Source organism: Notolepis coatsorum (genome assembly GCF_963971535.1).
Source record: "Notolepis coatsorum genome assembly, chromosome: 9".
NCBI classification, from domain to species: domain Eukaryota; kingdom Metazoa; phylum Chordata; class Actinopteri; order Aulopiformes; family Paralepididae; genus Notolepis; species Notolepis coatsorum.
Genome location: NC_140173.1, coordinates 80,511,774 through 80,536,018, shown reverse-complemented (window position 1 = coordinate 80,536,018; position 24,245 = coordinate 80,511,774). Strand labels below are relative to the sequence as shown.

Below are 24,245 nucleotides of genomic sequence, written 5' to 3'. Positions count from 1 at the left end.
ATGTAATTTCCTGTGCTTCACCTGGGGTGGTCGCCATCCAGGTCTCGCTGCTTGCTGCCTTTGTCTCTGGGGAGAGGCTGTGAAGTACTTGAGGGTCACTGCTGGCCCACTGCCTAAGGTCGAAGCCGCCTTTGATCAGGGAGGCTCGGAGCTTAAGTAGGATGGCTTCGGCTTCTTCTGGCGTTGATACGCTTTGTAGACAGTTGTCCACGTAGAAACTCCTCTCTACGCTTTGTCTGACCTCCTCGTCAGCTCCAGGGTCTTCGTTCACGTGCTTTTGTAGTGCGAACGTAGCACAGCATGGGCTGCATGTGGTGCCGAAGGGGAGGACCTCCCATTGATAGATGGAGGGTTGTTCATCGTTGATCCTCTCTCTCCACAGGAATCGCAGCAGGGGCTTGTCCTCCTCCATCAGTCGCACCTGCAGGAACATCCCTTTGATGTCGCCGCTGATGGCCACCTTGTCTTGGCGGAAACGTAGTAGTACGCCGAGGAGGGAGGGGCCGAGTGTCGGGTTGGGCAAGAGCAATTTATTCAGGTTCTGTAGTCGGATCTGGTAGCTGCAGTTGAATACAATGCGGTTCTTGCCGTTGTGGTGGACCTTGTGGTGGGGCACGTACCAGGATTCAGTCGTCTGGTCTGCCTCTTGATTGTCAATTTTCTTAATATGTCCTGCTGTGATCAGTTTGTCGATCTCAGCGCGGTATACAGTGGCTTGAGTGGGGTCCTTTGCTAGACGCCGCTCGGTGTTCAGTAGATAGCGTTCTGTCGCTTCTTTTGAGGCGTGGAGGGTGGGCATCCCCTCTCGCCTCAAGAGTGGAGTTGCGTATCTCATCACTCCGTCGACCTCGACCCTCTTTGTCTTCTGCTCGAGGAGAGCTATGGCATACGTGTCTTCCTTTGAACAAACTAGTTTCTTTTCATTCTTAAAGGGCATCAAGTCTAATGTCCATAGTCTCTCGACGTGCTGCAAGAGGGTGATGTCGTCTTCGCTTATCCTCGTGTAGAGGCAGCGGGTGGCTGTCGGTCGGTTGGAAGACCCGGAGAGGGGGCCTTGTAGCGAACAACCCAGGCGGGTCTTGACCGCTGCTGGGCAGCCTCTGGGCCCGATGTGGACCTGGTCCGTTGGGACGATGAGGTTTGCGTGGTCGGATCCTATGAGCAGGGTCGGGGTGGCGCCGTCGATGAGCGGTATAGGTAGTTGACGTAGGTGCACGTATTTCTCCGTCAGCTGTGTGATGGGGTAGGTATAACGTGACAGACCTATGTCATGGCTTGTGAAGGCGTTAGTGATGCTGTACCGCTTCTCGGGCTGCTCGACCGCTGCTATTGTGAAGGAGACGTTTTCACCCTTTATGGTCTTTAGGTCTCGCTGAATAGTACGGATTGTCATTGTTTCTTCGGTACCCCGCAGGCCCAACTGGGCTGCGGCGGAAGCGAGGAGGAGAGTCTTTTCCGACCCATCGTCGAGGACGGCGTAAGTGTCCAAGACCTTGTCCTCGTAGCTTAGGAGCACTCGGACCACCTTCAAGAGCACTCGGGAGCTCCCGCTCTTCGCAGGGTCTATATACATGACATTTACTCTCGAGCTGCTTTGTGGTACGGGTCTCCTCTTGTTGCTGTCGTGCAGGACCTCCAGGTGGGCGCCGTCGCACTTGCTGCATCTTTTCTTCAGGCGGCACTCAGCTGCCATATGGCTGCGCGCGCAGCGGAAGCAGCGGCGGTTCGCTTTGATCCACTGACTCACTTCGTCAGCAGTCAACTTCTTGAAGGTGTCACATTGAGACAGCCAATGTTCATTTTCACAGTACTGGCAGGCAATCTTCCACTTTCCCTTCGCGTGGGGGGTGTTGTGGTTCTTGTGCTGCGGCACTGACTCGGCCTGGTGCATAACTGTCACTGACCGGCGGTTGTCATTGAACCTCCGCGGTGCATCTCTAGGGCTAGAGCCACTCCACACGAAGGTGTCCAATCGTAGACTGCTGACCTCCCTGGTGAGGAAATCAGCTAGGTATAGGAGGGATGGTTCTGGGCCGTTGGGGTCACGGTGGTCTTTCTGCCGCCGAAAACGCTCTTGGCGGGCTGGAGGGAGCTTCTCCAGTATCCGCTCCACGTTAGAATTTGCATACAGTTCATATCTCCCCTTCTCCTTTTGTGACCCCAGCATCCCCACAAGGGATTGTAACTTGATAGAGAGGTCATCGAGTGCTCTATTGTCTTTGGCTGGGGGGAGGCGGTCGATATCTCGTATTTCTTGGATCACGTAATCCCATATGCGTCCATAGCGCGCGTCGAGGGCCACCAGAGCATCTGAGTAGGGGGTTCTTGAGTTAGAATATGCCAGCGCTATGTTATGCGCTCTGGGCACCTTGAGATGCTTGAGGAGGATGGCATATTTATAAGACTCATCGTGGACATCGGACATTATAGTCTCTAAACACATGCGTAATTCTGTGTACTGTGCTCTGTCCTCGCGCGTAAAGTCTGGGAACGTCGGTGTTCCAAGGTAAGACGCCATGGATGGCTGGGACACCGATGAGCGTAGGGGGAGAGGCCTCCTGGGCGAGTCTCCCCGTACGGGTGGTCGTGGGTTAGTGCTGGGTGGGTACCAGAGGCCGGGCCTCCAGGTGCTGCTCCTCGGTGCTGACTGTGCATCAAACTCACCCATGAGTTGTGTCGGGGGTTTGTAGCAAAGTGACTCGGGGCTGAGGTCGGGGCTGTACTGGGCCTCCTGGTCCAAAGTAGGTTTGTGCTGGTGGGCTTGATGTCCCTCCTCTTCCTCCGCTAGGTCTTGGAGTCTTCTAGTTAGTCTCTCGGCGACGTAGGCCGGTTCTTCCCGTTGGCTGGGTCCCGTATAGACCGGTCGGGGAGGGGGCTCGGCGACGTAGGCAGGTTCTTCCTGTTGGCTGGGTCCCGTGTAGATTTGTCGGGTAGGGGAAGGTGCCCTAGACCCGTGTCGTGATGATCTCCGGGAGCTCCGTGTGGAGGGGGGGGTTGCCCTCTGGATCAATTGTTCTATCATCTGCGCCTGCAGACGGTCTCGCTCCGCTTCGCGCTGTGCATCGGCGGCGTCGCGCTGGGCATCGCGTTGCGCGTTGGTGCGGTCTCGCTGAATGTTTTCTTCAGCCTGGAGGCGCCTCTCTTCCAGTCTGATGGTCATCGCCGCGTCAGCCTGGAGGCGACTCTCTTCCAGTCGGATGCGTTCTCTTTCATTCTGTTGTTGCGCTTGGAGGCGCTCTCGTTCCGCTGCAGAGTGTTCGCGCTCACTAAGTGTCTGTGCTTGAAGACGGTCGCACTCACCCTGGATACGGTCTCTTTCGGTTGAAGCTGTCAGCGTGGCGATGAAGGCTTGCGCTAGTCTCTGGTCAGCCTCGCTGGGGGATGACACTGATGGAGGTGAGCGGGCGCTGACAGGGCTTGGTGGAGACCTGTTCTCTTGCCGCGCCCCGAGGTCCATCTCTTGAGCGCGGTACTCTTCTCTTGGTTGCGCGCCGAGGTCTGTCTCGGGTGCGCGCTCTTGGGTTGGTTGCGTTCCGGGGTCTATCCCGGTGGCGCTTTCTTTATCCTGAGGCGCTCCGGGGTCTATCCCGGTGGCGCTGTCTTGGGGTATAGTCAAGTCATGTCCCGCTTGGTCCCCCCCGTGAGCTAAGTCAGTTTCGTTCGAACCCACTGGGGTCTCTACTGGTGGGGCCGACAAGTCGATAGGATTGGGCATGCTTAAACTATCAGTTTTATCCGTACTTAACCCTTAGAAGTCTAACCTAAATAGCTCCTCCTCCTGAGAATTTCCCCCTTTTTTTTGTTACATAATATAAAATTACAGATTCATACCTTCAAAATAAGCCATCAATTGTCAAATTTGAGACGACAGTTTTCAATCAATGTCCTATCAAACATTCTGGTACAGTCATTGCCAATTTGCAGCAGGAGCCTCTGAAGAGAATTCAGTGAATTCAGCTAATGATAAGGGAACTACACTCCTTCCCAGAATTCAATGTGATGTCAATGTTAATTTCAATGACTAATTCACACCATGAAACAAAGGCCCAGCAGGGAACAATTACAGCTGAATGGGGGTATAGTGTGACTGATCAATACAGGCAACACACACTTTGATTTGATGCCATGCATATACACACACTAGATAGACAGAGGTTTAGATATTTAGATAGATATATAATAGTAATATAATAGAAAGAAAGAAAGAAAGAAAGAAAGAAAGAAAGAAAGAAAGAAAGAAAGAAAGAAAGAAAGAAAGAAAGAAAGAAAGAAACAGAGAGAGAGACATTTATAATAATAATAATAATTATTATTATTAAATAGAATCATTTTCTATAGGCTTGCCGTGGTAGTCAGTGATACTGGTGTATACACACACTAGATAGACAGAGGTTTAGACATTTAGATATATATAGATAGACAGAGGTTTAGACATTTAGATATATATATTAGAAAGTTACAGGTTGAAAAAAAAAAAACCAACGAACACGATTCTTGTACCGGATCTCCTCACTGGTAAACAAGAATACCCTGAAGACTCTAGCAGGAGCACTCATTCAAGGGTACTACGACTATGCTTGCACCTCATGGTACCAAAGCACCTCAAAGGCGCTAAAAACAAAATTACAAACATCTCAAAACAAACTGGTCAGACTACTGCTTGACCTTACTCCTAGAACCCACCTCACCCCTGCCCACTTTGACAACCTAAGATGGCTTAGAGTAGACGACAGAGTACAGCAACTTGCAATGGGCCTGGTCTACAAGATACACTACACGACCAAGGTACCCATGTACATGACAAAATACTTCCCAAAGGTCAGTGAATACCACGATCACAACACCCGAGGGAGCTCCACAAATCATGTTAAACCCAGATTCGGCTCAAACAAGGGACTAAACACGTTTCGCAATTATGCCACATCAATGTGGAACGCCCTACCCAAAGCTGTAAAGGAATGTGAATCACTACCCACTCCAATGTACAGTTTCTACGCCTAATGTATATACTCTTTTCTTTCTGGACTCTTTTTGTATCACAAACAGTACTGTAATTGCAAATCTGGTATGTCATAAATGTATAGATGTAGCAGTACTGTCTATCTGTATGTCATGTATGTCATATATGTTACGATGAATTGAAAATGGGGGACCCTGATGTAAACAAGACGAAAGTCTTTCTCTGGTCTGCATCCCCTTAACAATTGTATGTATTGAGCTGTACTGTACCCATTCTGCAATCTGTTAATAAAGTTTTCATTCATTCATTCATTCATTCATTCATATATAGATATATAATAGTATAGTAATAGAGAGAGAGAGAGAGAGAGAGAGAGAGAGAGAGAGAGAGAGAGAGAGAGAGAGAGAGAAGAGAGAGAGAGAGAGAGAGAGAGAGAGAGAGAGAGAGAGAGAGAGAGAGAGAGAGAGAGAGAGAGAGAGAGAGAGAGAGAGAGAGAGAGAGAGAGAGAGAGAGAGAGAGAGAGAGAGAGAGAGAGAGAGAGAGAAAGAAAGAGATACAGAGAGACCTTAACCATGCCTAACCTTAACCGGCGAAAGAATACACGCGTAAAAAAAAAAATCACGTTAAAAATTTTTTTTTGATGGGATTCGAACTCGTCAACAACGGACCGCAGTAGCGCAGGACCGCTGCTCTGCGAGGTGAGCTGAAGCGCCGAATGAAAATCATGGAACAGTAACAGGCCACCTCTCTACTCTAGACTAGAGAGCTGTCATCACCGTGAATGAATGAACTGCGAACTGCAGGACTATTATTATCAACGACAGACAGTGAGAAACACAACCCCCCCCCCCTCTCGCGCTGAAGAATATGCATATTAGATCACTCAGTGATTAACACCTATGCGCTGTTTGTGTGTGCGCGCGTGCATGTACGTGACGCGTTGTAGTTTCGGGGGAATACAGGGATATTTAGAACTATAGAATTGAGCAAGAATTAAACATAATTACAAGTCGTATTATGTTTAGCAAGTAAGGATACATATAGATTACACTATATGCACTCGAAATTGTCTTTGTTCTATTTTTATAGATTTTTGAAAAACGGGACTTCCTGAGCATTTGTGAGAGATTCTAATTCTTTTGTTCTCCGCCCACGGGAGCAATAAGCCCCAATGACTTCTAAGGGTTAACGTCTTTTTAGATAAGATAGGAGGTAAAACGAAAGCGTAGTCCTCCAAGTATGGAGGTGGCTGACGTTTGCGCCGCGGGCGCTCTAGTTTGGGGGAGCCGTTTGGAGAGTGTCCACCGCTGGCCATATCAATATTAATATGATATTAAAGATTACTGATACCCTCCGGCTCGAAGGACCAATTGTAACTGAGGGGTTACAAAACCCTGACTGTTTTTTTTTTTTTTTTTTTTGTCTTTTTCCTCTCCATTTTCCGCCGATTTTCTCCCATCCCAATGTTAGTCGTATGCCAATTCCCAGTCCCTTCCTGGTCGCTGCGCACTTACCCCCCACAGTCAGATCATCTGGGAGAGTGGAGGCTACCACGTGCTTCCTCCGACACACGTCCAGCCAATCACCGCTTCTTTTCACCTGGCAGCGCGGATTCTCATTGAGAGGGCGTAGCGTGTGGGAGGACCACACTATCCCCCTCACGTCCAATCCGCGCTTAGCAGGCGCCCCGACCGAACTGTAGGAGTCGCTGTTTACAACGACCCGGACCCACCCCGCTAGCTTCTCCCACCCTCTGATACAGCCAATTGTATCAGTGCAGACGGCCAGCCAAGCTGGTGACAACCCCGGAGCTGTGAGCTGGATTCGAACAGGCAAATCCAGCTCAGCTCCGGGGCTGGTGACGAACGCAATCTCCGCTCGGCCACCTAACCGCCCCAAAACCCTGACTGTATTAAAGATTGTGATAGATTAAACCACTGCTAGGTATGTACTTTAATTACTGGCCAGACAGTACATCGAATATATGGTAGACACTCATAATAACACGGCACTGACAAAGAAATATCATTTGAGGGTATTTATTATTATGCAATAATTGGTTACAGATATGAGAATTAGGGTCGCGCTTGTATGGCGAAGAATAGGCATAAAGTCAGTCAGTAGCATAAGTCAATGGGAATAAAATAATTCCTACGATGGGGTACTAGGCTAACGCCGCCTGGTGTATAATGGCAATTATAGAGGGCAACGCTGGTACCGCTTGGAGACAATGGGTTCCTCCCAGAGTTGTAAGGTCTGGAGGAGAGAGGAATGTTCGGATACTCAGTCTGATCAATTGAAGAAGAAGGGGATTCACGTACAGAAGCCAGTCCTTGTAATCCAAAGCTCAGCATCAAAAGCAATAACTGTAATCCAATTGCACGATAGCAACGATGATAGCCAGCTAGCCTCGGTCCATGAGGCCAGCCCGAATGTAGATCCTCACAAGGTTAAATCCAAACGACAGTGGAGATTAACGATGCTCTTCTCCGGGTAATACGTTCCACAATCAATATAATCCAACCAATACTGGTTCTGCAATCGCCGCCGTCGGTTCTCCTGTGCACATGTCCAGTAGGTTCTCCGACTAGGCCTCCTTGTGTGCTGGTACCAATGTATTTAGTCCACGCGCACTGGCTAAGGTCCACTAGCTAAACGAACGAACTGCTGGGTAATGCTACACACGAACGAACTGTTGTTGGCACGATACACAATAAATTAACAACTATTTACTTCACATTAAGCTAAGTCGAACTTGACGTTACTGCATTAAATCTGACACCTTTACTATTCAATTCGCACATGGTTCTCAACGCTCTGTTAGACGCACTGCTGCTCACTTCACTGTTACCGAACTGCTGAACAACTACTGTTCACACCTGCCGCAGCATATATACTTAATTGGCTATCTAGTGCCAAACCTCAGTTCTCGTCTCGAATCAATACGCTGTCTCCGGGCATGTTACGACATGCCCGGGCTCGCCTTTGAACCTGACTTTGGGGGCTTGCGGTCTGGCGCCGATGGCGTTATCCAACAAGGAAAGCGAATATTACTATGATTCGAACGCAGGCTTAAAGGGATATACCGTGTATATATAAATAATATACAATGTATATAAAACAATAAATGTAGATTCTCAGCTTTAATCTGGCCCTTCACAACAACTTCCATTTGTATAAATTAGGTTAACTCGAGTTAATGACTGAGGGGCTTATCGCGGCTCATGCGCATGCGTGCGCTCGGCCAATCAGAGCAACGCGGAAGGTGTTTGTGGCTTGCCGGAAGGATACAAGCCGCCCGGGCTGCGCCCGGTGGTGAGTTTGCCTCGCCGAGGGGCCGTTGAGCCTCCATCTCCCGTGAGATGGCCTGGTTCCGGCCCTGGTTCCCCCGCCAGTGGATAGTCGGCCGATAGGCCGACAGCTCCTCTGGTGGCAGGGGATTTGCGAGGCAGACTCTTCGCCTCAGCTCGCTCTCGTCGTAAGGCGGCGAGCAGCAGGGGCGAACGGCCAGGCTTTGATGTTGTGCTGGAGCCGGACGAGAGTTCTCTTGCCTCGTCTCCATTTCCGATGGAGACTGAGGATTATATGGAGGGGGCGAGAGCTCTCTTGTTCAAAGCCCCATTAGAGACGTGTCACTCTCCCCCTCGGGAATGGCAGGGAGTGTTGCGTCTCCTTGGGGTCCCTTGTACTCCAGGGTTGGGTTAGAACCTCGGATCCTGAGACAAGATGCCCAGCTATCTGCCGCGTCGGATGGTGGCGCCCGTGGCAGCCTCCCGTACGTGAGGGACGCGAGTGACGTGGAGGGAGGTACGCAAGGGGAGTTGCTTGCCTTGTTCCCCGAGCTCATGGCGGCCGCCACAGCCGCTAATGGCGTGGCGTTGCCGCAGCCACTGCCAGCACCTGTTCCTGATGACATGATAGGTCATCTCTGGCAACCTTGTCCTGTGAGAGAGACGGGCATTGTCTGCCCATTCTTCCCATCGATGGTGGCCTACGTGACACAGGGACAGGTAATCTCCCGCATTGTTGGCCTTACCCCCGCCTACGTGCCAGTCACGTGGGTGGTGGGTTTGGTCCAGGGGCTAAAGGACGGGGTGCCTCGGCTTGATAGCCCGATGGCATCCATACTTTGTCCCGAAATGGTGTGGGAGCCGTTGCGAAAGCCGGTTCCCCAAGGGAAATCGGCTAGGCAGTTGGCTAATTGGAGTGACCAGGTGTACATCGCCGCGACTCAGAGCCTAGCTGCGACCTCCAACATCGCGCAGCTAGCGCGCTACATGTCGGGGCTGATGGCAGGCGGGTCGGTATTGGATGACCATCAACAATACCTTCACGCCCAGGCGGCTGGAGCCATCCTGCACCTAACCCAGCTGCAGGCGATAGCCGTGGGGAAGGAGCGCGCCCTGGCCACTAGTGCACTGCAACCTTGCCCAGGCCCGACGGGGCCCGGCCCGGCCCGGCGGGTTCGGGCTGGGTAGTTTTTTTTTTTTTATAAATAATTCGGGCTCGGCCGGGCCCGGGCACCGCCGTTTTTAAATTTTTTAATTACGTTTTTTTTCTTTTTTTTTTCTTCATATAACTAGGGTTATATGATAACCTTCGTTTTAAGATTCGCTTTCTCTTTTGCGCCAGAGAAACATTTGGATGTAATTACTGCAGCGCGCAGAGAGAACTCAGGGGACAAGTTCAACTCGATTGGTTGTGTTGGAATATAGCCAGTTGGCGAAAGTTTTAATTTGTTCTTGGGATGTATGTAGCCGGTTTTGTTAACGGTGTTCAACGCGTTGCTGACGTCTGGTGGGTCGCGACTGCTACTTGTTTTGTTGTGATTTTCATTACGTTGCTCTGCTCGAAATCTGATTTCTGTTTTCTGTTTGTTTGTTTGACTGAGTAGGCTATTGTGTGTCGTGTGTGTGTGTGTGCGTGTGTCAAAGAAGATTCTATAGCCTTCAATACGTTTTACGAGGCTGATGTGTGACAGTGTGAGTCAGTCTATATAAGCGAGCACTGGGAGAGACGGCATTGCGAAACAGGCTATGTAAATGCTTCTTAGTTTTGTTTATTTATTACGTTCATATAAAACCGTGTTTCGAATATTTAAAACAAATACAACATTTTTTATATTTTAATAATAATAATAATAATAATAATAATAATAATAATAATAATAATAATAATAATAATAATAATAATAATAATAATAATAATAATAATAATAATAATAATAATAATAATAATAATAATAATAATAATAATAATTTTTTTCAGGTTTTCACGCGGGCTAGGGCTTAAAATATTATTTACAGTCAGGCTTATTTTCGGGCAGGGCCTGAAGTTCAAGGGCTCGGGCAGGGCTCGGGCTTTATTTCAAGGCCCTTGCAGACCACTACTGGCCACTCTCTCCCAGCGCCACCTTTGGCTGGAGCAGGCACGGGTGCCGGAACAGAGGAGGATTCCGCTGCTCACGGCCCCCCTCTCCGATGCTGGGCTATTCGGGTCGGCCATGCAGCAGATGACGGCAGCCTGCAGAGAGATGGAGGAGGAGCGCTCTGTGCTCCAACCCCATTTCCCCCAACCTGATGCCACCGGCGATGTCCGGAAGAAGCAACGCCAGCAGAGGACCGCGACCGTTGCCTCCGCCACCACCGCCGCCGCTGCTGGACCTTCGGCGAAGAAGGCCAGGAGTGGAGGGAGTGCCTCGTCCGCTGCAGCCAGCCGCACCACGCCCGGAGGTAACGGTAGGGATCGTCGTGACCAGGCTCCCCAGAACCGTTCCTCCGGGCCGGCTCCCCGTGGGGGCAAACAGCGCTCTGTACGCGGCAGGCGCCGCTAGTGACTCCCCTGTTTACTCCTGTCCCCCCCCCCCCAACATATGATTTTGTTATTAAATAAAAAAGTCCCTCCTGGTGAGGGACTGTTTTTTGTTACAAAATGTGTGTTTATTCACTATATATTGGGGATACGATGTATAACCCTCACCTAGCTGTGGGGTTGTGTGCTTGCTTAGGGAGTAGGACAGTTTTCTTGAAAATTGTGTTCTGGTCGCTATACATGTATGCTTAGCAAGGCCTGTGGCTAGCACTCGATCGAAAGACTTGTCTTCCCTCATCATGAAGAAGACTGTGTTCTTCTTGCAGTAGTAAGAGTGAACTTTACCTTTTTTATCTGAGGGGGTTGTGTGTATTCTGTTACATTTGGGAAACATGTAGGGATGCTCGATATTGGCTTTTTTACCGATACCAATATACCGATATTGTCCAACTCTTAATTTCCGATACCGATATAAACCGATATCAACCGATACCGATATATGCAGGGTTTCCCCCCCTTAAAATGGAATAATTTCAGGTAATTAACATTACATATCTCTTGTTGTGGAATTAACACAACATTATGCATACTTTTGACAATAAATAAAACCATAATTTGTTCTTACTTGCTTGCCTGGGTAAATAAAGGTTATAGAAATGTAAAAAAGAAAAAAAAAAAAAAAAAATTGAAAACCGATACCGATATTTTCCGATATCACATTTTAATGCCGATATCGGCCGATAATATCGGACATCCCTAGAAACATGGCATAGAGTCCACAACCAGGTTAGAGTGTTAGCCTACAGAAGTAATCACATATGTAGCTTGTACCGAGGTCTTTGACCCTCTCTTTAAACGTCTGTGTTTTCTCTTTACTTGGTGAAGTATGTAAACACAGGTGACGTGTTCGCACATGAGCCTAAAGCCTTGTATAAAAACCAGTTTTTCACAAACGAGTTTATCGTCTGTGGCTGGCGTGCAATGGTTGAGCTTATCCAAGTGGATATACGCTTTTCATGTAGCATGCTAGGTAAACTGGTATCATGCGCTGCTTGTTTGTTTTCATCGTATCCAGGGTATGGGGTCATAAGGGGGTGAACTGATAAACCCCTCCCCCCTTTTTCTGATTGGCCAGGGGGTTGGACCTCCTGTTCTTCGGTCTTCCTGTCACGCTGTCGGGTCAGTGCGTCACAGGGTGGGGAGAGGGGGGGAGTTCCCTGGTCCAACACCATATTTGGGCAGGTGGGTCACGGAATTTCCCCGGCCATAGAATACGTCACTGGGCGCGTTTCTATTGGTCGTGAGGCTTCCGTGAGTTTTTTTTTCAGGCTCCATGTTGTGGACCGCTGTCATTGTCAAGATTGAGTTATGCGGTGCGTTGGAAACTTTGTTTTCTGCTCTGCTCTGTTGTGTTGAGCTTTTGGTCACGTGGCTCAATGTTTACATATATCTTTTCAATTATTACTCATGTGGAAGGTCTCTCTGGGGGTTCCCTGTCTCCTCTCTTTTATACAGAGCAGTGTTGACAGGGTTTTTTCCCTCAGACGTGTCATATGGGGCCCATATCTGTGTCTTTTGGCCAGCTACCTGCCGCTCGTCCCAGGCGGCGTGGAGGGAACGTTATCTGGTTTCTTGTTAGAGTTACCATTGATGTGTTTTGGGTCTCGACGTGTACATAGTGCTGGCCCTGGGTGCTTCAGTGTGGAACCACGCATGGGCTGGCGCGCCTTGGTTGCTCATTATAGAAACAGCGTTTTTTGTAGAGCGACTGGGATGGAGATTTGATCTCTTCCGAGCACCAGTGTACTAGGTTAGTCTCGACGAACTCTCGCTCATCTCTGGGGGGAGATGACGGAGTAGATCAAAGCATTGGCGGAGGGGTCTCACGCCCATGGGGTGGGCCACCGGGCACGGTGCGTTCATGTTCTGACCGTCTTGGTGGCGCCCTCTGTGATGTTTTAGATCGACACACGTACCTACCCCCCTCTTAGGACTGGGGATGGTGGCGTGATTAGGACACGGGACTGGTTCTGGTCGCGCCGGACCAGGTCAGTTAACCCGTTGTCCGCTGGGGCGCAGATCTGTTGTTCTGGTGCCCTGAAGGACTTTGTGCTTTTTCGGGGGGAAAATGCCGGGTTGGCCGGGCCGTCGCGGGGATTGATGTTATGGAGGTGTGTGTTGTGGTTACGTCACTACGAGTTATCCTTCGCAGTTGCTTGGTCCATATTGTGTTGTACCTTGCGCTGTGCTAAGGGGCCTGGTCCTTCTCCATTCTTTTTCACCCCTCCCTTCCCCTGCTTGGCCGGGCTGGGAGGGGGCTGTCCAGGTGGTTCTATTGTACCCCTCTGGCATCCCTGTGTACGTCCCGGTCCGCCGGGCCAAGGTCTGGACTCGTTCTCGTCGACCTGTTGGCCTGGGTTAACCCCTTCTTGAAAACTGAAACACTTGTACTGCCTGTATAGCCGGTGTATACGCGCAGTTGTGTTTCTGAGTTTTTTCTTGGGGGGGTTAAGGGAACAACCGCCTCCTGTTAAACTAAACATAGGGGGTGGTTCATTCCCTGGTTTGTTGGTAGCAGAGTCGACTCTCGGGTTTAGGCCAGGCTTGACCCCGTCTGCCTGCGAGTGTGCCCCCGCACTTTTCATGACGTCTGCCAATCGTGTCAGCCTTCTCTACCTCGACCTCTCTAGGGGGTCGGGTTTTGTGGAGGCTGCGACATGGTGCACAGCATACCGAACGCCCCTTCCGCCGGGGTGCTGTTCACAGTAGACCCCTTAGGCGCCTGTCTAGTCCGCAGTACTCCGGGCACAGATTGAGTTACGCTCTTGACCTGTTGCCAGGATTGAGGGATCAACCTCTTTGGGGGTTGTCTCCCCGGTGCGCCGACTGGCCCCACAGTCTTTTTTTATTTTTATTTTTTTGTATTGTTTTTTAAACAAACATAATAAACAAACATGACAACACTTGATAAGATATACAAGCATTATTAACAGTGCACATCCAATAAAATCACCATATAGTTAAATGTCTTATACAGGATATACCCCCAATACCTGCTATCTAATACCCTACACACATATGCTCTAGCTCGTATCCCCCCTCCCGGACCCCCCATTGGATAATCCATCCATTATCCCTCGCTACCAGACATTACCATTATATGCTAGCTTTTATTTTCTCCACCACTTCTAACCACAATGTCATTTTGGATTCATTGAGACCCAAAATTCTTGCTGTAGATATTTCTTGATAAATCACATCGAGATATGTAATAATCCAGACCTTTCGGCAAATTTGTTCCGGTTGGAACCATTGTGATGCTATCAGCTTTTTAGCCACTGTGATACCCGATAAAACCAATCTCTTTAGCTGTGGGTGTACTGCACACTCAAAAACATCATCCAGCAGTAATACAGAGGGGTGTACAGGTATATCCAGAGTTAAGAGATTTGATAATTGCTGGGTCACCTCTTTCCAGAATATCTTAACTGGTGGGCAGTCCCAGTACATGTGCATAAATGTCCCCTCATCCCCATTTGTACATAAGGAGCATTTGGAGTCTTGTTTAAGACCCATTTTTTTCAGTATTATAGGAGTCAAGTATGTCCTGTGAATATAGTTAAGATTTATTTGTTGATGGTCCGGGTTCCTTGATGTGAGTCGAACATTTGCCCAGGCTTCTTGCCAATCAAAATCACTTTCCAGGTCTGGTATATCCCTCCTCCAGACGGAGTCTAGGTGGAGGGTTTCATACGAGGACGTTAGTAATTGATGATAAAAATCTGAAACAAAACCTCTCGATGTCTCTCTTTCATAGAAGAATTTGTGGTATCTGTGGTGTTCAATTGGTATCTTTAATGGAACACCGTGAGACTTCAAACATAACAATAACTGTATGTAAAAAAGATGTGTGGACTTGGTGAGATACAGTTTTTTGCGTATTTCTTCATAACTACAAAAACCCTGTTTGTTAAAAACATCCCCTAATGAGTGTATGCCTTGCTTTTCCCATATAGGGAATCTTATAGGTCGTTTTTCAATCAAGAGTGCATTGTTATTGAATAAGGGAGTATGATTATGCCATTTATGTGGGTTAGGATTTTTTTTTGTGTTTCACGCCATATCCGGATCGCATGAGTAATTATGGGGCCAAATTTCCGTTCGCATTGCTTAATTGATAGTTTAGTGTATGCTATGTCCTTCAGTCTATGTGGGGCTACTATATTTTCTTCTAATTTTCTCCAGGATACTAATGCTTGGGGATCAAACCATGTTGTCAATGGTCTTAAAGTGTACGCCTTAAAATAGTGGAAAAAATCTGGAAATGCCATACCACCGTCTGCTTTATTTCTCTGTGCGGTGGATCTTTTTATTTGTTTTGATCGAAGGTCGTTTCTGATTTATATAAGTCGGAGTAGAATTCTTTGAATGTCGCGTTTATTTTTTCAGGGTCTGTAACAAGTACTTGTTGTGCTCTAATGGTAGTTATATCTGCAAATTTTGCATTAATTCTTAATCGCATGGCTAATAGGTGACTTGGTTTAGAACCTTGAGAGTACTGCTGTTGTCTTGTGCTACGTATTTGTATTTCCGATTGTTGTCTGTATATGGCATTGATCTCTTTTTTTAGTACATTAACTTGATTTTCCAGTCGAATTGAGTTGTTGTATTGTAAAGAATTAAATAACGTTGAGTAAAGCGGTTCCAGTTCAGCCAGTTTTGAGCATCGATTCTTGCGCATTTTGGAGGAAAAGCTATCAGTGAAATCCTTGATCGTTCCCTTTACCGACATCCATATTATTCTGGGGTCCTGCACCGAGTTTGCATTCTCCCGTAGGAATACTGTAAGAGCTTCTTTGAGTTGTGTAATGAATTCCTTGTTATTAAGCAGCATCGAGTTAAATCGCCATCTTGGGGCTCGGGAAGATAGTATACCAAATGTTCCTTTTAGGAGTAAATAACAGTGATCTGATAATGCATTGGGTATCATTTCCACATCATATTTATCAAATAGTCTCGGGGATGCAAAAACATAATCTATTCTGGATAATGTGTTATGTCTCGTAGATCGACAAGAGTACTTCCGGGTCGTGGGGTTAAGTGATCGCCATAAGTCATTTACACCTGTAATCTTCGACCAATCCTTTAATGCATTAGATGATTTCTTTTGTTCGTTGGAAAAGGAGGGGTAAGATTTGTCCATCCTTGGATTCCAAATGGCATTAAAATCCGCACCAATTATAAATGAGTAATCGGGAAGGTCTAACATTGCTTTGGTAAGTGTAGTGAAGAAACCAACTTCGTACAGATTTGGGGCGTATACCGCTACCAACGCTATTTTCCTGTTCTTGTGTACAATCTTAGCTATAGTTATCCGACCATCTGCATCAGACCATACTCCCTTCAATTCAATATTCAACTTCCGTCTAACGACTATGGCTACTCCCCTAGTTCTCGTTCCAAAGGAAGAGTGACTAATGTTATGATATGTGTTGTCCGCTAACGTAGCTGTGTCTTTCTCTAAAATGTGCGTTTCGCTTAGCAGAGCCACGTCCACCTGTTCTTTTTTCATCAGTGTGAGCACGCTTTTGCGTTTGTGTTGATTATTTATTCCCCCAGTGTTCCAGATCATTATATTCAAACTAGCCATAATCTATACATGTTGTTTTATAGTCGTTGGTAATGCTTCTGGAGTGCGAAGCAGCAATAGATATACATCCAACTATTGAGGTCCCGTTGAGAGCCGAGCTTAAAAACATACATATATACAAATAAAAATCCCCTAATCCCCCCTCCCACGAGAGTCGTACAGGACTGTGTTCCATAGACACATCCTACACGTATGACCCCCTCCATTTTGGGGTTGCCCAAAATGAGCTTTGTAACCCTAATCTTCCTATGCTAATTGCCATAGGATCTACAACTTTCATTCTAATTCAATAGAATGTCGCTTTTTGGTCTTGCGCCTTCCCATTAATGTAAAAACAATAGTGTGAAAAATGAAAAATATACCTTCAATGATATATTCATTTGAACCTTCTACTAACTTATGATGGAACCATCAGAAAGAGGAAAAGAGTGGAGAAAAATATCAACACCATCAAGAAAATAAGATAAAATTTAAAAAATTTAAAACAGAGTGAGAATTAAAATAAAACTCATCAGAGAAAAAAGAAAATTAAATAAAAATTAATAAAGAGAAGAAAAAAAATAGAGACTTTTAGAGCTACATTATGCAAATCAATAAATCAATGGAGTAATTATTTAAAATATTAGAATAACCTTGTCATGCTTGTACCTTTTGATGTGGCTGATGTTTTTTTTTTTTTTTTTTAAAGCCTTATTAAACGTACAGGCCTTCGTTGTAGGAGTGCATTATATTCTAGAAGGTTGTAGAATACCCTTGTGAATTCGTGAACACTGCTGTTATGTTCCAGAATGATCTTCCTACCCAGGAGTCATGACCTCATATTATTTTCCGGAATATTCCATTGTGCCCCTGAGCAGTCGAGAGAGGAGTCCAGAATATTCCAGAATGTTCCCAATGTCAATATTGGATTATTGTTTCCTCAGAGACCAGAAGTCTATAAATATAATGTCTTACGAACCGTATTAAACACCTTGTGCCTTGGTGTTGCCAGCATGCATATCATCTGTTGCTTTTGTTGAGCCGTGGTAAAGTCATTCTAATAAACATATTAAAATACTAAGAGGTGGAAAAAAAAATTGAGAAAAAGAGAAAGGTGAGTAGGCTTATCTGATTCGAGCCTATATCGCGTCCGGCCCCGGGGGACCAGATCCATGTTGATTCATGTAATCCTCGGCGTCTTTAGGCGTGCGTAATCCGTGCCTAATACCGTCTTTCCCCAAGATCGATAGTAGTGCCGGGTACTTAAGGCTTGGTTTAAGACCTCTCTTAAACAATCTCTGCATCACATCCTCGAAGGGGACACGCTGAGCGATGGCCTCCTTGCATAGATCTTCGTAGATGGATATTGGATTCTCACCATATTTCAGTTTCCCCCTTTGATTGCGCGCCCCTCTGATGATGGCGTCTCTTATTACTGTCTTGCGCAGAGTAGCAATGATAACCCTCGGACCGTTGCCTCTTTGGTCTCGTGTACCGATTCTGTAACATTGGTCCACTATCGGCGCTGTGGGTAGGGTGTGGTTACCTAGGATATCTACTAACACAGTTGGAAAACTGTCGTCTGTGCAATTGACTGATTCATCCAGTCCCACAATGCGGATATTATTTCTCCGGTAGTAACGTTGGATCTCGAGCCGCCTCTCCATTGATTCCTTTTCGATGTCATGTATTTTCTTCAGAAACGCTTCTTCCACCCGTTTTATCTCATAGCGTTAACTCTGTAAATCCCTCGTTAGCGGTCTTCTCGTTGTCTTGGACCACCAGTGTAATTTCTAGCACCGTCTTCTCCACATCGGTGATTCGCTCGGCCTGTACAGCGGCCGCTTTTATAACCTCTTCGAATTTAGCATCGATGTGTGCTTTGAATTCATCTTTGAGTTCATCGATGTGTAATTTGAAAGCGACCATCTGATCATTCATCAGGTTAGTCAGAGAATTGAAGTCGGGTTGTGTGATTTCACTGCTTGTATCGGTTGACGTTGTAGGTGCGTTTGGGTGCACGTTGGGTTTGATGTACATTTTCTCAAATTCCTCTGCTTTATCTCTAACGGAATTTGTCCCCGCCGTTACCATCATGTTGTCTTCTGCTGTCACCCTCTCGGGGCCTGTCGTCGTTGGTCCCGGTAAATTCTCCGATGTTGTCTCCCCGATGGGGCCAGTCAACAACGGTATTGTTGTATCCTTCGAACGTGTCAAAATCGGCGCTGTTGGGATGTCGGCACCGGTTCTCTTTCCAATCTTTTTCTTATCCTTATGATCCATGTTGAGTCTTTTTGTCTTTTGATATAGTTAGTAGAAGGTCTTATCTAATATATAAGATGTGGTTTATTCTCATCAGTGTTGTTAAAATAAGGTTTTTAAATCAAATTAACGTCGACGGGAGCGGAGCAATAACAAAACGCGTCGCTACATGCTGCTGTCAAACCGGAAGTCTGTCCGGAAGACAGTTTTGTGGGGGTGTAGCCTTTGTAGAGTGCTTCAGGGCAGCGTGCTGTATGGGGGGAAGGGCCTGCTCTTGGATCGGGCCCTGTCCGATACGCTGGCGATGTGGGGGGTGGTGTCACTAGTGACCGTCTGGTGGGGTCTGGATGCTACAGCATCGTTGGCCTCACCAGGCCCCCTTTTCGGGGGGTCCTGACCCTCAGGCTGTTCCTGGGGCTGGGACCTCCTCCGCGCTCCGCTGCTATGGCCTTGCTACGGAGTTGGGTTCTTGACCTTTGACCCCGTGATGTTAGGGGCTGTAACAGTTTTTTTTCCCCCGTTCGTTCCCTAGTGGCATGTGGGATGCGCACCTGAGTAGTCGCGGGTCCTTCTGTGTGAAGGTAAGTCCCACGATCTGCTCACCCTGTGCGTTGAGTTGCTAAACCCTCTTCGCACAGTTGGATCCGATTCCCTCCCGTCCCCCTCTAGGGGGGTCCGGGGGCCCGGGTCCTCCCCGGTTCTGATGGTTGTGGGGGGCCTCAGCAGGTACATTTGTCGAGCTTCCGCTCTGCTCAGCTCCTGTGTTCCACTAGAGTGCAGAGCGTAAGCTATACGATAATATAACATATGGTTATCCTATAACCATAGTTATATGAGTATAGCGAGCGCTCTGCACTGACTCACTGAGGACCCCGTGGTGAAAGACTTAGGAAGGAGCTGTTAGTATGGCCACGACCCCGCTTATGTAGAGGAGCGGATGTGGGTGTGGCCAGGCGGATGGGTGTGTACATGTGAAGAAAATTATTCAGTATTAGATTGATAAGGGATAGGGTTCCACTAGAGTGCAGAGCGCTCGCTATACTCATATAACTATGGTTATAGGATAACCGTATGGTTAATGCGGTTATTCCCAACAGATTATCAAACAATGAAGATGTTTCATTTGCTCCAGTATGGTGTTAAAAATAGCTCCTGGTCTCCCCAGCAGCAGCAGAACATTTGACAGTTCTGGGGGAAGTTGTGGTGGAGAGAGCCTTTTGCTGCATCATATGAGAAAGTCTAAACCCAGTTAAGACATTTTGCACAATGGCTGATTTAGCCTCTGCAAGTTATTTAGCGTGTGACCTCTTCATCGTCAACTGAGGATATCACCTCAAGATACCACAAAACCTTTTCTGCCAATATTGAGGAGGTCTTATCACATTTAGCCGTTTTCCTCCAGCTTTCCTGAGGTGATACTTCAGAATGCACATGAAAATACCTGGATGGAAACACGGCTTTTGATGAGGGCAGACATGACTCATGAAACACAAGTCAAAGGTGCAGTGGGAGAGTGGCGTACTGGGTCAGCAGTTAGGTGTCACATACAGATGCCACACACCCTCAGAAAGCTGGGACCCTAAGGGCATGCGTCCACTTAGCTCACATTTCCAGCAGAAAAACGCTGGCAGTGCGCTGGTAGTGCGCTGGTAGTGCTGGGGTGGAGCGCTTGCGGTGAGAAAAAAAAACGCAGCGCGAGCCTTTTGTAGCTATGACAACGAGCTGTCAGTCACCAACCTACCTGATGACGAGAGAGAAAGAACTCTAGCGACACCTACATGAAAGCCATCTTGTAATAATAACTTTTATCGTATTTTACTGCTGCGGTTTTGTACATAGTAGGCCTATATTTTAATATACTTCATTGTATATTAATTATATATATATTGTTATTACCTGACACCACAGTTCGCTCTTTGCTTTTTATTAGCTTTTTATTAGTGTATTCGTGTAGTTATTATTATTATTTGTGCCGTCTCTTGTGGGTAGACAGGCAGGCAGCTCCGGTGTCAGGTTACAAACAGAGTGGTAGATATGATAGGCTGTGATTGGTTGTCTAAAAAGACGCTCAGCGCATCGCTCTGAAAAGTTCAGAAAGTTTCAACTTTAAACGCTGTGTGCGGCCGCACAAAAAAGCTGAAAGGCACTGAAAAAAGAAGCCGACTGCAGCGCATTTCCTATAGGCGGCCGCATGCGGCCGCATACGCTCCCTCCCCATTGGGATACATTGAAAAAAGACGCTTGCGCCCAGAAATATGAGGCAGGTGGATCCGGGCCCTAAGGGTTCATTTGAGATGCAGCTCAAAACTGTCAACCTTTATGTATGCAGTGAGTGAGTGAGTGAGTGAGTGAGTGAGTGAGTGAGTGAGTGAGTGAGTGAGTGAGTGAGTGAGTGAGTGAGTGAGTGAGTGAGTGACATTGTCTAGGAGCTGCTTTGCATATATCATTTTTATTTTCTATTTTTAATAAAAACTAAGGGGATTGGATGGCCCACTGTCCTTTAAAGAAAAGAAAGACTGTTACCCCTCTAAAACAACGCTTGTGATAGGAGGGTCAAGAAAAAGGCAGAAAAATTAAATCTTTGTTTGACCAAGGAAAGCAACTATTGTGATTGGAGGGAAAAGAAAAGAGGGCGGCGCATGAGATATTGTCAATGACAGACGTTCATGTCATGTGGGTCATGTGAGGAGCATTGCGCACAGAGCATTGTTCTCCTAGCCACTACCGCCCTGTCTTTGGCAACATTAACGTCAGTAAGCAAGACAGGAGGCAGAAGCCATGGCTAGAAGGCATCCACATTGGAAGAACGACACACTGCGTTGTGTAACTCCTCACAAGACCCACGTGACGTCACGTCCAGCTTCATGAATGTCTGCCATTGTGATGAATGAGACTCCGGGATGTGAGGACCTACTCACAGGAGGGAGGGGCTGCAGTTGACCAGGCAGTGTAACACGGCCAGCAGGTCCTCGTCCCAGTACAAATCGCTGAACTTCTCTCTCACGATACTGGCAAACGACTGGTACTGCAGCTCCTTCAGAGAGAAGATGTACTCCCCTCGGAAAACACCAGAGAACACAGTTTGGATTTGTTTGAACAAGGCACTTCATGCTGTGTAGTAGGACGTACGATGTTGTAATACTAGTTGTTGCAGGGGTGTCTCGATACCAATACAGGTGTCAGATATCAGATTGATACCAGGCTAAACACAGGCCTGTATTGGAGAATTTCCATGATGCAAAAATCATGTTACCCAGAGACCAAACACAAGCAAATTATTTGATTTCTGCCTCTTTTGTGCAGTGAAGTATGTTTGATTTCTTTAATGGAGAACATTTTTATTATATCTCAATCATTCTTGTCCAGAAGATCTAACAAGCTTCAAGCCAAAAGGGCAGAAAGTCAAGTGGCTTTGTTTTGATTTCTGATAAGTTACACATGGCTCCTGGCATTTGGATATTAGCATCAGGGTTTCCGTTAGAAAAAATTGTTGCCGGTCTCCGTGACCTGCAAGATTTCAATCTACCGGACAAATGAGATTAATTCCGGTCATAGTTTATTGAGCTTTAAAACAATTGATAGGCAGGCTATATAAAGAATGTCATCCTCAAGGCATGTAGATTTATAATATTATTACTTAAAACTAGGCTACTTTTGCGTATACAGTCATTAATATATTCCAAATAAAATAAGTCCCTCGATACTCCGTGCTGCTGCTGACTTGAAATAAAATAGACCGCGTATGTGGGCAGTCGGTCCGACACTAAACAGCAGTCTGTTATAATCACATTTTTATGAGCTAACGAATTCCGTTATATTGGACATTTGTATTAATTATATCAAGCGAAGAACTGAGAAATTTGGCAGAGAGAGACGGCAACATTATCGTGGGTTTGCGTGATGTATATCTCCACCTCCCAACGACTTGGTGCTGGTCATAATGTCCGGTGAAAACAACTCCCTCCAAGCACAACTTGACCACCCGAACCGTACCAAAACAGGCCAAAATTAAATAGCCCATGCGACGAACGATTCATTACATTCGTTTCATCGTTGCTCCACCAAGCAGCCGGTCCAACAATGAAAGCTGTTGTCAGCGCGAGCCGGCCACAGTTAGTTTGCAAGAAGCATCCAGCTGCAGACCCGCAGAGCAGCTTTCCAGGTCTGGGGACCGCACTGTGCCAGCAAAGCTGGTGGGTTCTGTGGGTCTGCAGCTGCATGCCTTCCGCAAATCCAGCAGCAAGCTCTCGCTGACACAGCGTCGTCATTACCAGACCGGCTGCTTGGCGAAGCAACGACAACAAACGCAATGATTGTTTCGTTCATCGCATAGGCCACCCAACTCCAGCCCATCCAAATACAATTCAAATAATCAAACTGTGCCCAGAGGGAACTATTTTCACCGGACACTATGACCGGAGAGATTAAATATGTCGGACTTCAACAGATTTTGCCGGTCAAATACCGGTAATTACCGGCTAACGGAAACGCTGATTAGCATTAAGGAAATCCTCTGATATGATACTCTGTTTTAGCGTCGTATTGGCCCAAAATCCAGGTATTGGTATATGTGCAATGGAACCAGCATTAGCATTGCTGGATCCCTCCTAAGATGCTGTCCTAAGATACATACCCATGGCCAGGTCCTCCACTCCATTCTCCAGATAACCATCGAAGGCAAACTCTCCATTCAGCAGGTCGATCACCTTCTGCAGGGCGGGGTGGACGTGGGAGGAGACGATGGGAGACTCATGGGACTGTGACGTCATGTCATCCTTACCCTCTGCTCTGGGGTGTGCTTCTCCCTGGTTCTGAGATATGAGCACCATGGGCACTAGGGGGCCGTTGCAGGCACCGGAGAGCCAACTGGAACAAGTGGCATGTAGTCCACACAACCCCTGCTGTCTAGGGTTCACAGAGACAGTCAGTGGGCCAATGGACAGGCATTGACCACCTCCTGGGTGTGTGGTTTGGCCCTGGATGGCGTTTGGAATCAGGGGAAGACTCAGCTCTAGTCCAGGAATGAACTCTGAAGCCGTGATCTGGACGGGAACTAAAGTGAGATGGCCCGTCTTGGGATCCTGATGCAAGAGGTAATTGTTAAAAAACCCAGAGGCGGGGAGGTGAGAGGGCAACGTTTGAGGAAGTGAGACACTTGTCCCCTGACCGGACAGCTCGGGGGACGTGGAAGGAGAGCGGACCAGCGTGCTGCTGCTGGACGCTAGGGAGATTCTAGTGCTTTGGTTAACAGGACAATCCAGTCTGTCTCTGTGCAGATGTGTCTCAGGCTGTGTAAAGGTCAGGTCCTCGTCGTGGACAGTGGTATCCAGGCCGTTTTCTTGTAAGTCACTTCTCGTGTCTTCGTCCACAGTCCTGTAACACACATCATTCTCTAACCAGGCATCGTTGAGCACTGTTTGAAGGACAGACTGCAATGTGAACCATGTTCACACAAATTCATAGAAAACATGATAAAAACTTCTAAGGCAATAGTCCTTGTAGTTTTTTGCCATAGGGAAATCTCCATATTCTTGCATTTAATACACATGAAAATTGCATCTTCACATTGTACCAATCGCACAG

At 47.2% G+C, this 24,245-nt stretch overlaps 1 protein-coding gene across 1 annotated transcript in view; it reads right to left on the bottom strand.

Moving 5' to 3' along the window:
* Positions 1–24,245, bottom strand: part of kndc1 (kinase non-catalytic C-lobe domain containing 1) — a 199,415-nt gene that overhangs the window by 46,523 nt on the left and 128,647 nt on the right. The window contains exons 14-15 of the mRNA XM_084321925.1: positions 23,296–24,035; positions 21,581–21,719 (exon numbers count right to left, since the gene is read on the bottom strand). Of these exons, the coding sequence (XP_084178051.1) occupies positions 21,581–21,719; positions 23,296–24,035 (879 nt within the window). The remainder of the gene's footprint in view (positions 1–21,580; positions 21,720–23,295; positions 24,036–24,245) is intronic.